Below are 14,382 nucleotides of genomic sequence, written 5' to 3'. Positions count from 1 at the left end.
ATAACCTTAGGCTGAGCTTCCACTGCAGCACTGAGATGTTGGGTGGCCTCCCCCTGTGCTGCAGTGGAAGCTGAATATTGCCCATCAGAAGCCGCATGGTGATTGTGTGTGCAAGTGTGTGCGTGGATTTGGGCCAACACTTCCACATGGGAAAGGGGTAAGTTCTGCACAAAGCACTATGTTTAGTTGAAGCCAGTCTCCTCCATACTCCTTGAGAGTGAAAATGGGCTCTCTGCCAGGAATGCCAGTGCACCAAGCTTTTCTGTCTGCATGTCTGCCAACTATTTTCCATACACCACCCCATCAAAGTTCTCATCTGAGTGCTCTGCAAAGGAGTTTGTGTTCGACTTCACCCTGGGGAGTGCCGGCAACTGCGCAGTGTCTTCCCCCTGACCTGGCTGCAGCCCACTTGTGCTTGGTGACACACAACGTGCAGATTTGCCTCCGTACTACTGTCTGAGGTTCACACAATGACAGTAACTGAGCTGGTAGCTGTAAGTATCACATTGAGTGACCGTGTTTCTTTCTCATCAGTTCTCATGTAAGCTTCATTCTCCTGCACTTCTGGCTGGCCAAGCAACAGTTTTTGGGTATCTGAAAGCTTAAGTGCACAAGGGCAGGGTTGGGTTCAGGGAAGCTGGGAGACACAAGAAGTGCATGGTTATAACATTGCAGTTTGTACAGCATAGCAGATTGCAGGGTGAGGATGAAGTGGGATTCGAGAAAGTGAATTGGGCAGGAAGGTACCATCATTCTCAATAGCTTCAGCGATACTGTTAACCCTGGTTCTGATTGTTCCCAGTGCCATCTCTGCCATGTGGGTGAGCATCTGCAGCCTTGCCTGTCCCCCAACGGTCAGCTGCTGCTGTCATCTATTATGCGCCACCTGGTACTGCTTAAGGGAGGGGAGCGTGTCATGGTGCAATGTGTTTGGGTGATGTGCCTACTCTAATTGAACAGCTGGCACTCTGCGTAAGCAGGCAGATGTGAGTGTGCAGCTTCCAGCAGTGTGGCTAAGTGTGGGACAGTGAGGTAAAGCAAATGAATGTGAGGTTTGAGTCATAGTTGACATAGACCTTGGTAACAAGTGAAGTGGGTGTGATGCTTGGAACAGTTTCTGAGGCAGTTTGTGGCGCCATCGGATATGTGTTGTAAGGAGGGATTCACCAACTTGACCACTCATGAGAAACCATTAAACTTCTTGTGACACTGCATCTGGACCCTCAGAACTAGCCCACTGGCATTGATCTCCACAGCCACCTTCTCCCACTGCATTCTCAGCACTTATTTGGAGGGCCTCCTGCCCCACTGAGGAAAGATACATTTGCTCCTGCTGTTGAGCTCCTGCACAGGACCTCCAGCATGGCATCCAAGAACTTAGGAGTCTGGAGTGTGATGAAATGCTCACCACTTGCCTGGATCAGTGCAATTCCAACAACACTCAAGAAGCTCGACACCATTCTGGACAAAGCCGGCTGCTTGATTGGCACCCCGTCCATCACCTTAAATGTTAATTTCCTCCACCACTGACGCACAGTGGCAGCAGCATGTAGCATCTACAAGATGTACTGCAGCAACTCACCACGGCTCCTCTGTCGGCACCTTCCAAACCCACAATCTCTACCACCCAGAGGTACAAGGGCAACAGACACATTGGAACAGCAACCACCCCCAAGTTCCCCTCCAAGCCACACACGTTCCTGACTTGTAACTATATCGTCCACCGTTCCTTCACTGTCACTGGGTCAAAATCCCAGAATTCCTTCCCTAACACAATGGGTGTACCTACACCACATGGATTGCAGCGGTTTAAGAAGGTAGCTCACCATCATCTTCCCAAGGGCAGTTAGGAATGGACAATAAATGCTGGCCTAGCCAGTGACACCCACATCTCATGAAAGAATATATTTTTAAAAACTGCGTCTGGCCTGTTGCACCATTTCTGTTGCTTCCTGCAGGCCCTCTACTCTTCCTTAGGCAGTTTCAGCACTTTCTGCAACCAGAACTCACCTCATCTTTCGAGATGCAGTCTGGCTTTTGTGATCACAAGCCAGATTCAAGCTTTACATGAACTTGGGCCCCAGCTGAAGTGTGCAACCACTCAGCAGCACATTCAGCATGGGCTGCATGTCGCAATCATTTAAATTAAAAGGCAGCACGAAGTTTGCATGATGCCTGTACCACTTTGTAGAGTAATTGCGCAATCACCAAATTTTGGGGCTATCCAATTTCACCTTCAAAATGTTCTATTCTTGGAGAGTTTCATTTGATGAGGTGCCTTTATAAATGTTCAACCGTGTGATGGAGTATAAATAAAGTGAACTTGTATCAACTAACTATTAGATGAAATAAAATAGTAATTAATAGTAATTAATCCACAATTGCAGAAGAGTTAAAACCACTAACGATCTGAAGTAATAACACAAAATGCTGGCAATAGAGAGCCAATCAGTGTGTAAAGCAGAAAAATGGGATAATCGGTGGAAGTGTTTCTGTTTTTAATGTAACAGGTTCTGAGCATTCAAATCGATATGTAAACCACAATGCGGGTCTTAAGGAGGAGAAATTTTTAAAAATTCACTGTAAGAACCAGAACTATTGACTTTGACTCCTGCTGCACCTAAAATTCTGGGTGTCAAAACTAACATATATGCAAGAAACTTGGCTACTTTGGTCTTCTGCATGGGGACAGAGCGATGTGAATGATTGAATTTGTTAATTTTGGGTATGTTTACAAACACCCGCATTTTGCTCAAGCTAGTTCTGTTAAGGTTCAAGGTGGGCCATTAAAATGGTGCAAAAATGGCACATGCAATAAATACATTATTATGTGACTTCCAAAGTTCATATAAAGCTAACACTAACACAATTCCTTGTTTCATTTTTTTGAATAATCTGAAAAAAAATCTATTACTAAAAGAAGGCAAAGCTGAATCAATTACTCTGATTGTTTTGTTGTTTCAGGTGTCTTTGGGAAGCACTGTGAACTGAACAGTTATGGATTTGAAGAGCTGTCTTATATGGAGTTTCCTAGTTTGGATCCAAACAATAATTACATCTATATCAAATTTTCCACCATTAAAGAAAACTCCTTACTAATGTATAACCATGACAATCAGACAGGAAACAAGGCTGAGTTCCTGGCGTTGGAAGTAGTGGAAGGCAAGATGAAATTCTCATTCAACCTTGGAAGTGGGGCACACAGACTGATGACAACCAAGAGGGTCTCAGATGGACAGTTTCACACTGTGGTTGCAAGAAGGGCTGGACTGGTAAGTAGCTAACTCACTGAACTGGATCCCATGGTGCCCTCTGGAGTTTAATTTGTTTTTACTGTGCCGTATTACATTAATTCAGAGTTAATTGTTTTGAACGTTTTTTTAGTGAACTCACAGATATACTCATTGCACATATTTGGAACTTAGGTGTGTTACTGGTTATGCATAACAGAGCAGCCAATAAGAAAATAACTTGCAATAATGGTGCTGAGTTACTCATTAAACTACTTGCTGGGAACTACAAAAAATGCTCAGTGTTAATGCAAGTAACATGCAGAACTTGAAACAGTGATGGGCAAGGTAATGCCCAGAAAAGTCCCCTTCACTCACAAGGCTTAGATTATCGTGTATAGTATGGGAGGACTGAGAATGAGTCAGAAGGGCAATCCACATTATGTGGAGGTCCAGCAGGTATGAGAGGCAATCATAGGAGGTGATCAGGGCCGTCTCCAGGACCTGCTGCATTTGGAGAGATGTGCAAAACAAAGTGTCCAATTTGAAAAAAACAGTACCAAAGGTTAAGTACCAAGTGACACTGTCAGCTCAATTATACTGGTATATTTGGCATGACACTCAATTATTTTATATTGCTAATATAGGACTGTGTGCCAGTTAATTTGTTTGAATATGTCTCTTGTGCCTGTCTCAGGAGGCACCAAAAACCCTGGCCATAATCTGCTGCTGTGCTCTTTCACAGTATCCAAAATACATGATGTTTACTTTTATGTGCTGCTCTGCTCACCACCAGAACTCTGCTGTTTTCTATTGGTGCCATATATGGCAGTTTTAAATGGGAGAATTGAATAAGATACGGAAGCAATTAATTAGTATGTTTCAAATTAATTGTTATTTAATTTGCAGTTAATGACCAAGAATATACCTGGCTTTGAGAATTAATGTGCATTAGAAATACTGTATGTACTTTCATATAAGTCTTAAAGCACTAATGACCACTAGAGATTAAGTTACACTGCGCACTGAGTAAAAGTTGATTTTATATATATATATATATATATATATATATACACACATTATCCCACTTTATGATTTATTTTCTCATATTGAGGAGTATACATTTATGCTATAAACAGCTCTACATTTTAAACTAATGCTAACAGAGGATCTGATATTTGGGTGTGATGGTAAAGCCAACACTCATTTATCTCATCTCTCTGTCAGTGGATTGTAGGAATAAACTTTACTTCAGTATTCAGGCACATAATCTAAACTAATATTTCAATATAATACTGAGAGAGGGCTTCATCGTTCTTCAGTGAGATGTCTGCAAATTCAGCTGGATATAAAACGGTTTTGTAGCACTTTTCAAAACAGAGCAGGAAATTCTTCCATTATTCTGACATTAGTGACCCTTCATCACATTACTCTACTCTATGTAATCTAGCTATGTGTAAAATGGTTGCTGCTTTTGCCTGTATTGGAAAAGTGACTTCCTAACAAAGCTCAGTGGATGTGAAATATCTGAGAGACATAATAAGTTGTGGTATAAATGCGAGTTCTTACTTTAACCTTTTTGAACTTCTATCTTTGCTTTATCCTTTGTTGTCTCCATTTATTGATGTTACCATAATCTTTACTTTTTGAACTTTAGTGTCTTGTTCCTACTCAGCTCTGCATGTGCCATGTGCATGCTCTCTTTATTTTGCATCCTATGCTGATTTCAAGAGTCACCTCTGTCATCCTCTACTTTCAACTTTGATGGCATGGTGCACTGTGGGCTTAAGCCCTATTTTGAGGTGTTTCATTTTCAAATTACACCCATTTCCTATATAGGTTTTATTTATCTCCTGGACAAGATTTCCAGCTTCTGCATTAATCATGCACAAGTATCAGCCGTGTCCACAACAGTATTGAAGCTGTTTGCCACATTTTTTCAATACATTTTGCATGCGTACAGAGTTACGAAACAGTGACACCTTACAATGAGAAGATGTGCTAAAAAATAATCATTATTCAAATAGAATCTGGAATCATTGACTATAACAAGGATATTTCAAAGAAGACAAAGGGCAGAATTGTCCATCCCGCTGGCGTTAGGCGTGTTCGGTGGTGTGAGTGGACAATATGGCGGGGAGGTCGTGAAACCAATTTGCGATCGTCCACTCAGCCCGTCGATGGCAGGCTGTGTTCCCTGCCATCAGATATTAGGAATCTCATTGTAGTACATCAGCATGTCATTATAAGGCCAGCATGCCAGAATTATCCCCCCACCACCACTGGATCGTCCGCCCATGTCGGCGGGAAAACACACTGGTGCAGAACACATCTTGACAACTGTGACATGTGAAAGTTGGAACTAACCCGCCAGGGCCTTGCTCACATCACTGACATCTAAGGAGCAGCAGATACTGCAGCCCAACAGCAACGGAATCCTGGAGGAATGCCCATGGCATGCTGGGTGGATTTTCATGGGCATGGCTCTGCTGCGAAGTAGCTCACGGAAGTTGGAAAGTCACCGTTGATGCTCACAATGGATGATAGTCAAGGGAGTGGGAGAGGAAGGCCTAGGATCAACTGGGAGAGGAAGAGGTGCCCGGGGATTGTGAGGTTAGGAGTGGTGGAATGAAGGGGCTGAATTTTCCCCCCATTGGAGGGGGGGTGGGGGTGAAGTTGATGGGCAGCCGCGTACAGGCATGCTTCCGATCAGCGCCCCCAGTCAGAGGTTTTCCGCCATTTTGCGTGGGTGGGCCAATTAAGGCCCGCCCAGCGTGACGTCTGCAAGGAAGCGCTATGCGCTTCCTGTGTGGTTGAGGGGGGAGGGTAGTAATCCCAAAATTGAGAGTGCAGCCTCAGGGAGATCGTCTGTAAATGTAAAAAAGACAAAAATAGAAAAATAAAATTTCCCTTACATGTCCCCTCATGTGACAATGCCGCATGAGTTGGGACATGTCCATAATTTTTACAAAATATTTATTAAAATTTTTTAAAGCCTACATGAAACCTCATCCCACCGGTGGATGAGGTTTCATGTTTTTTCTAGTTCCCGCCTGGGCTCCTGGCCTGCTCGTCAACCTTAAGGTTGGACAGGCAGGTCCTTTAATTACTTAATTGACCCTGTTAATGGCCTCAATAGGCACACAGCTGATTTGGTTTCGCTCCTGCCTTCCTGAAAATTGAAATCGGGTGTGGTGACGTCGGGGGTTCCCTCCGACATCACCGTGCATCATTTTACGCGTCAGCAAGCGGACCCCGGCCCCACTCGCCAACTGGTAAAATTCTGCCCAAAGTGTCGGGGAGGTGGGGGGTGGGGGGGTGGGGTGGGGGGGGGGAGGGGGGCGGTGGGGGGGGGGTGGGTAGTGGAGGGGGCCGGGGTGGGGGGGAGGAATGAAGGTGTTGAGGGTGAGGTTGGGGGGGGGGGTGAAGGTCTCGGGGGGGGCAGGGTATACGCGGGGAGGAGAAGCTAACTGGGGAGAAGGTGGCAACTGGAGTGGTAGGTGTAAGGGAAGGAGTTCGGAGGGGGGAAGGAGTGCAGAGAGAGGAGCAAGTCCAGGGGGAGGAAGGAGTGCAGAGAGGGGAGAGAGTCCAGAGGGAGGAAGGAGTGCAGAGAACGGAGGGAGTCTGGAGGGAGGAACTAGTGCAGAGAATGGAGGGAGTCTGGAGGGAAGTAGGAGTACGGAGAAGGGATATAGTCCAGGGGGAGGAGGAATGAAGAGAGGGGAGGGAGTAATGGTGGAGGAATAAGTAAGGGTGGAGGAAGGAGTCAGGAGGGGGAAAGAGGTAAAGGTGGAGGAAGAAGTGAGGGTGTCTGAGGGAGAGGCTGTGGCGTGGCGGGATGGGCAAATGAGATCCGCCCACTATGGAAATGGCATATTTCCCGGAAATAATTAATTAATACGTCAGGTTTGGGACAATACAGAATCACAGACTTGTGTAGAAAGAGGGCATTTGGCCCATTGTGTCTGCACCAGCTCCCTGAGAATTTATCTTAGTGCCAATCTCCTGCCTTTTCCCCCTAACCTTGCACATTGTTTCTGTTTAAATAATCATCCAATGCCTTCTTGGATGCCTCAATTGAATCTGCCTCCACCATACTTCCAGGCAGTGCATTCCAAACCCTCACTGTGTGAAGAAGTTTTTTCTCACCTCATGTCGTTTCTTTTGCAAAACTGTGCCCTCTGGTTCTGAATCTGTTTACAAGCGGAAACAGTTTCTCCCTATCTACTCTGTCCAGACCTTTTGTGATTTTGAAAACCTCTATCAAGTCTCCTCTTAGCCTTCTCCTTTCCAAGGAAAACAGTCCCAACTTCTCCAATCTGACTCCACTATGCGCTGCCTGCCAACTTGAAAAAGCCCCATTTATGCCCACTCTCTGTTTCCTACCCATTAACCTATCCCTATCCATGCTAATATATTATCCCCAACTCTGTGGCCTGAATTTTTCTCTCATCGGGCACGCGCGATCGGTGGACCCGGGATCGGCTGGGAAATGGGCCCCTGACCGCGATTCCGCGCTGGCCGGCCAATCGACGGCCAGCCAGCATGAAACGCGTGCTGAAAAGTTCAGCGCGGCCGGGGTGGGGGCAGGAACAGGGCGGGCGACGACATCACCGCGGATGCAGGTGAGCGCCGGGAGAGAGAGAGCTCCCTGAAGGCAGACAGCTACCTCAGGGAGCTGCAGACATGCAAATAATAAAATAAAGCACTAACAAAGCTGCAAAGAAAATTCCATGCATTACAATCAAGCACCTGAAAGCGTACCTCATAAAAATGCTGTCCCCAGATATTTCTTTTTATTTTATTTCCTAACGGAGGTTTCATGAAAAATGTAAAGGCTGCCTGGCCGATTCACCCATCCGCCAACTTTAAGGTTGGATGGGCCATGAAAAATCGCAGACAGTTGCACCGTTAATGGACTTAATTGCCCTCTTAATTGTCCACACCCACCGAGTGAAATATCGGGCGAGTGTACGATGATTGCCGGGATGCTCGCACGTCATCTTGCGAAATTTAATGCCTGATTGGGTCAGGTGTGCACCTGCCCACAGGACATAAAATCCTGCCTCATGAGCCCTTACTTTACCTATCAACCTTTTATGTGGCACCTTATCGAAAGCCAGGAATGCAGTTGGTTCTCAAAATGTTATAAAATGTATAAAATGTTTTGTAAGCATTTTGACACCTCCTCAGGCCATTTTCCTAGTCTGGACCCGATCAGAGGTGTTTTTATATGCCCTCATGGATACCAGTTTTTCTTCAGTCACTGAGCAGCACAAAAATACTAGGTCCTGAATGTGGACCAAGAGCTGAACACCACACAGCCCTCCAGCCTGTGAGACCCACATTTCCACTGAGGAGGTTCCTAGAATTGCAGAACGTATGGACTCTTCTCTGTCATTTCCCCGGGGGGTCGCAGACACACACATAACGCACACACACACATTGCGACCACAGATACTGACAAAACCCCATGGAATTTCAAAGCCCAACTAAGAGGAGCCTTGCTATTTAGAGGAAAAAAAAGTTGAATTTAAACGCCAAGCTTGGAAAATAGACCCTCTGATTTTACTCTTTTTTAATATGTAATTCAAGCTAAAACAATATGATTATTATGCAATCCCTATTTGTAATATGTCATATTTAATACAGGAAGGACATCACAAATCCTAGGCACAGAACTCATATTCTTCAACCTGAACTCATATTTTTAAAGTTTAGATTGCAAGTTTAACCCTGCCAACAAGTCTAAGGAAATTTCTATTTCGCAGCTCAGGTGATAGTATATAGAAAATCATTCCAATGCTACAGTAGTTAAGCTCCTCAAGCATCATGAATAGCATCTTTACTGCAACCTTAGAGGGCACAAGTCTGGAGTGTGATAGAATACTCTCTACTCTTCTGGGTGAGTGCAACTCCAACAAAACTCAAGAAGCTCGACACCATCCAGAAGAAAGCAGGCAGCTTGATTGGCACCCCATCCACCACCTTAAACATTCACTCCCTCCACATATTGTAGTAAAACTGCTATTCCTGATGCTTGAGCAGTGTTAATTACTGTATTATTTTCCATGTACTAAAGAGTGCACAGTGCCAGCAGTGTATACAAGTACAAGAAGCACAGCAACACCTTGCTAACTGCATCTTCCAAACCCGCAACCTTGACCACCTAGAAGAACAAGGACACCAAAGGCATGGGAGCACCAGCACCAGCACCTGCAGGTTCTTCACGGTCCGCCTCCATTAGTGTCCAGCATCATGGTGGGAAGGCCAAAAATTGGTTTTACAACGTTGTGAAACCAGTTTGCGATCATTCGCTCCGACCATTGATGGCGGGCTGCTTTCCCATTGCCGTACTTCGGAATGTCATTTTAATACATCTGCATGTAATTATAAGCCCTGCTCGCCGTAATCATCCCTCAACACTGGATCATCTGGGCACATCACCGTGGTTGCCTGCCGACATGTTTCAGAACTGAACATAAGCACCTGGCAAGCTGCACTTTTCTTGGGACTTGAGATTTAGTTGCCACCTTTATTTGGGCAGCACTCACAGTCATCAGCGCCAGGTTTCACAGACAGGACCCACAGCACTTTTTGGGGGGCTCACTGGCAGTCCTCTATCTACCAGGCCAGCCATAAGGCAGGGTTGGCTTTTCAATGGCTGCAAGGCTAGGGCTTGCTTGGGGAAGGGGGAGAAGTGGCCTCAGGCAAGGGAAGAGGCTGCAGAGCAAGGGCTGTACTGGGGAAGCGGGGTATCCCAGAGTGTGTGTGGGGACACATGTTGATCTGTGCAAGCAGCCTCAAGATAGTGAGGGCTGAGGAGGCAGTCTCCAGAGGAGATGAGGCCAGATGGAGATGGGAGGGTGTGCATGAGAGAGTGATGTGAGGCTGTGCATGAGAGAGTGAGCGGTGATGTCCCTTGAGCTGGTAGTGAGTGAGATACCAGTGAATGTGTGATGGGCTTGTGACTGTGTGAGTTTAGAGTGATGAGATGGTTGCCTTACCTTGGTAGCACGGATTAGATCATCCATCTGTTTTCTGCACTGGATGGCCGACCTCTTTTGTGCAGCACTGGCACTGACTACCTGTGCCACTGCCCCCCCCAAGACAAAGTGGTGAGAATGATTGGCCTCTGCAGCCAAAGCAGGGTTAGAGGATGTTGTGACCGGCTTCCACGGTGTCCAGAAGGCATCACAGGAATGTGTCACTGAATCGGGGGAGGGGGGCTGCACTCCTCTTGGCTTTTGGGGCCATGTCTTCACTGGTGTGACGTGTGCACACAGCTGCAGTTTAAATATGGCACCCTGCATGAGGAAACGGCAAGGTAACGGCATGGCAGGCAAATCGGAGGCCGCCGCCAACAAGCCAGCGTTTTCCTGTGGCTGCATAATTAATGAGGTGGCGCGCAAAAAGCCATCATTGCGGCCAGCGGATAAAACATCCTTTCTCCTCCCCACTACTGCACTTAGTGCAAATCTTGGATGATTTGGCCCTTAGTCAAAATCCTGGAACTGCCTTCCTAAAAGCACTGTGGGTGTACCTACATCACAGGTACTGTAGCAATTTAAGGAGGCGCCTCACCTTCTCAAAGGCAATTAGGGTTGGGCAATAAATGCTGGCTTTGCCAGTAATGCCCATGAAGAAATAAAGAAAAACTCAGATATGCACTTAGAACACATACTCCATCAGCTTCACCTCATTCAATACACTTTACCCATATCCTAACCCGCACCAGTCCTGCTCGTGACCCCTGAGCTTACTGACCTACATTGGTCCATCAACATTTTGATTTTAAAATGCACACCCTCATGTTCCAACACCTCCAGGGCCTGGTCCCTCCCTATTTCTACAACCTGCTTTAGCCTTACAGCCCTCCAGGAGCTCTGCATTTCTCCAAATTGTGGTCTCTTGTACTACCCCTACACCCTTCCCCTTGGCATTGGCAGGTGTGTTTTCAGCAATCTAGTGCTAAACTTTGGAATTTCATCTAAGCTACTCTGCCTCCCAACCTTTGCTCCTCTCAACCTCGCTCCCCTCCAGAGCCCCCTTAACACCTACCACTTTAACCATACTTTGGTCAGCCATTCTAATATCAACTTTTTAAGCTTGGTGTCCATTTGTATTTGATTGGGCAACAGTAAAGCCCCGGTGGATATTTTTCTATGTTAAAGATAGAAATGCCGGTCGTTATTGCTAAAATGCTGCTTTAACAAAAGTGTGGAAAAATACATTTAATTGTAACCAGCTGACCTAGCCCCAATGTCCTCTTCTTTCTCATTCTCTATTCTTCCTATTTCTATATCATTTTTTTAAATCTAACATATGCTATATGTAAATAATTTGAATGTTCCTTCCTAATTCAACATACGTGGTTTTTTTTCCCAAAACTTAAACCTTGTATGTGAGAGATTCCCTGATAACCTTGTTACTTCTTGCTACTGACTCCCAGGAGTAGGAATTAGCCATCATCACACACAGAAAACAGGCAGCAATGAACGATTTTGCAGATCTACGTCCAGGCTAGCAAATGCATTGGTGGCACCATAAATCCAACAACAAAACAATACATAAGCATGTGAGAGGACTGGATAAGAGGCAATTAAACCAATGACTGAATATTCACAAAAACACATAAAAATGGGTGTCTGCAGTTTGAATGAATATAGAATGAGAGTTTCACCATCGCAAAACACATTGCAAATCCATGTTTTCAAAACAGAGCAAGAGTGGTACAGCAAAGATACCATGAACATAATGATACCTGGTGCCACAACTTTTATTTTAAGAAATAAGAACATAAGAAACAGGAGTAGATCAAGTGACCCCTCGAGTATCTTTGCCATTCAGTGGAGTTGTGGCTGATTTTCTGTCTCAACTCCACTTTCCCACATGACCCCCACATCCCTTAATTCCCTCTGACATCAAAAATCTATCACAACCTTGAACATATTCAACAATGGAGCATCCAGAACCCTTTGGAGTAGAGAATCCAAAAGATTCACAACTACGAGTGAAGAAATTCCTCTTCATCTCAGTCCTAAATAATCAACCTTTTATCGTGAGGCTGTGCCCATGTGGTCTAGATGTCCATCCAGGGGATAACTTCTCAATGTTTACCCTGTCAAGCCCCTACAGAGTTGTGTATGGTTCAGTGAGATAAGACAACCCTCTCATCCCAGGAGCCAATCTAGAGAACCTTCGTTATACCACTTCCGAGACAAGGATACAACAGTGATCTGCCTAAGCGCAAGTCCTCTGCTCATTTTTCTTGTACTTTACTCTTCAGTTCTTCCAAGAGAATTCCCATTTCAATTTCAAAATGTCAAGTTCTCTTTCTCCCTCTTGGTCTACATCCCCCTTATCTTTCTTCAGTCACCTCCTTCAGCAAGTTTTCTTGCCTTAGAATGTGACCAATCCAAACATGTTGATTTTTTTGATTATATTCAATACCCTATACAATTGTACTAAGACTTCCTTGTTCTTATTGCCAGGCGGCTGGAGTACAAAGGCCAATGTGCCATTTGCCTTCCTAATTGCTTGGTGTACCTGCATGCAAACATTCTGTGTTCTGTATACAAGTAGACCCAAGTTCCTCTGAACATCAACATTTAGAAGTTTATCGTGTTTTAAAAAAAAATTCTACTTTTCTATTCTTATTACCAAAGTGAATAACTTCACACATACCCACATTATACCTTATCTGCCACCTTATTGCCCATTCAGTTAACCTATCTATATCTCCTTGCAGCCCCTATGTATCCCCCTCACAGCTTACTTTCCCACCTTGCTTTGTATCATCAGCAAACTTGGATACATTACTCTCTGTCTCTTCCTTTAAATCATTAACATAGGTTGTACTTAGCTGGGGTCCCAGCATTGATCCTTGCAGCATTCTACTAGTTATAGCCTGCCAACTTGAAAATGCCCAATTTATCCTGAATTTTGTCTATCCTTTAACCAATCTTCCAACAATGCTAATATATTACTCCAACTCCATGAGTTCTTATCTTACATATTAACCTTTTGGTGTGGTGCCTTATTGAATGCCTTTAGGAAATCCAAGAATATTGCAATCACTAACAAGCTAAAAAACACATTGCAATAGATAAAGCAAATACTGTGTGACAAACTTGATAAAATTTTCTGACATCACAATGGTGTCGTTTTCTGGACAATCAGGTCTAAGAATTTAAAATTTTAATAAGCCCTTTAAAGAAGAGTAAATACAATATTTCTGAGCATTCTCACATTTACAAAAAGCAGGTCAGGCCTGACAAATTGGAATTGTTTGAGGATGTAACAGCATTTCTTTCGCTGTTGATGAGATGTGAGTATCACTAGCAAGGCCAGCATTTGTTGCCCATCCCTAATTACCTTCTTGAAATGCTGTAGTCCATATGGTGTAGGTACCCCCACAGTGTTGTTAGGAAGGAAGTCGCAGATTTTTGATCCAGCGACAGTGAAGGAACGATGATATAGTTCCAAGTCAGGATAGTTTGTGGCTGGAGGAATATTTGCAAATGATGCTCTTTCCATGTCTTGTCCTTCTAGATAGTGAAGCTCGTGGGACTGGAAGGTGCTGTCAAAGGAGGCTTGATGAGTTGCTGCAGTGCATCATGTAGTTGGTACACACGGCTGCTATTCTGTGCCGGTGGTGAGGAACTGAATGCAGTATACAGGGTGCTGATCAAGCTGACCACTTTCTCCTGGATGGCGTTAGGCTTCTTGAGTATTGTTGGAGTTGTCCCCATCTAGGCAAGTGGAGAGTATTCCATCACACTCCCGACTTGTGCCTTGTAGATGGTGGACAGGCTTTGGAGAGTCAGGAGATGATTTGCTCACCACAGAGTTCCCAGCCTCTGACCTGCTTTTGTCGCCACAGTTTTTATATGGCTAGTCCAGTTAACTTTCTGGTCAATGGTAATCCCCAGGATGTTGATGGTGAGGGAATTCATCGATGGTTGAATGTCAAGGGGAGATGGTTAGATTCTTTCTTGTTGGAGACGGTTATTGCCTGGCACTTGTGTGGCATGAATGTTACTTCCCAAGCCTGAATGTTGTCCAGATTTGGTGCATCCAGGCACAGACTGCTTCAGTATCTGAGGAGGCACAAATGATCAGTGAACATCCTATTTCTGATCTTGTGATG

General features: G+C 44.8%; 1 protein-coding gene across 1 annotated transcript in view; it reads left to right on the top strand.

Annotated features, from left to right (window-relative positions):
- Positions 1–14,382, top strand: part of LOC121292460 (protocadherin Fat 4) — a 410,751-nt gene that overhangs the window by 356,527 nt on the left and 39,842 nt on the right. Inside the window, exon 12 of the mRNA XM_041214468.1 lies at positions 2,965–3,272. Coding sequence (XP_041070402.1) covers positions 2,965–3,272 — 308 coding nt within the window. The remainder of the gene's footprint in view (positions 1–2,964; positions 3,273–14,382) is intronic.

Source organism: Carcharodon carcharias, chromosome 1, assembly GCF_017639515.1.
Source record: "Carcharodon carcharias isolate sCarCar2 chromosome 1, sCarCar2.pri, whole genome shotgun sequence".
In the NCBI taxonomy this organism is placed as follows: Eukaryota; Metazoa; Chordata; class Chondrichthyes; order Lamniformes; family Lamnidae; genus Carcharodon; species Carcharodon carcharias.
This window is presented reverse-complemented; position numbering and strand designations above follow the sequence as displayed.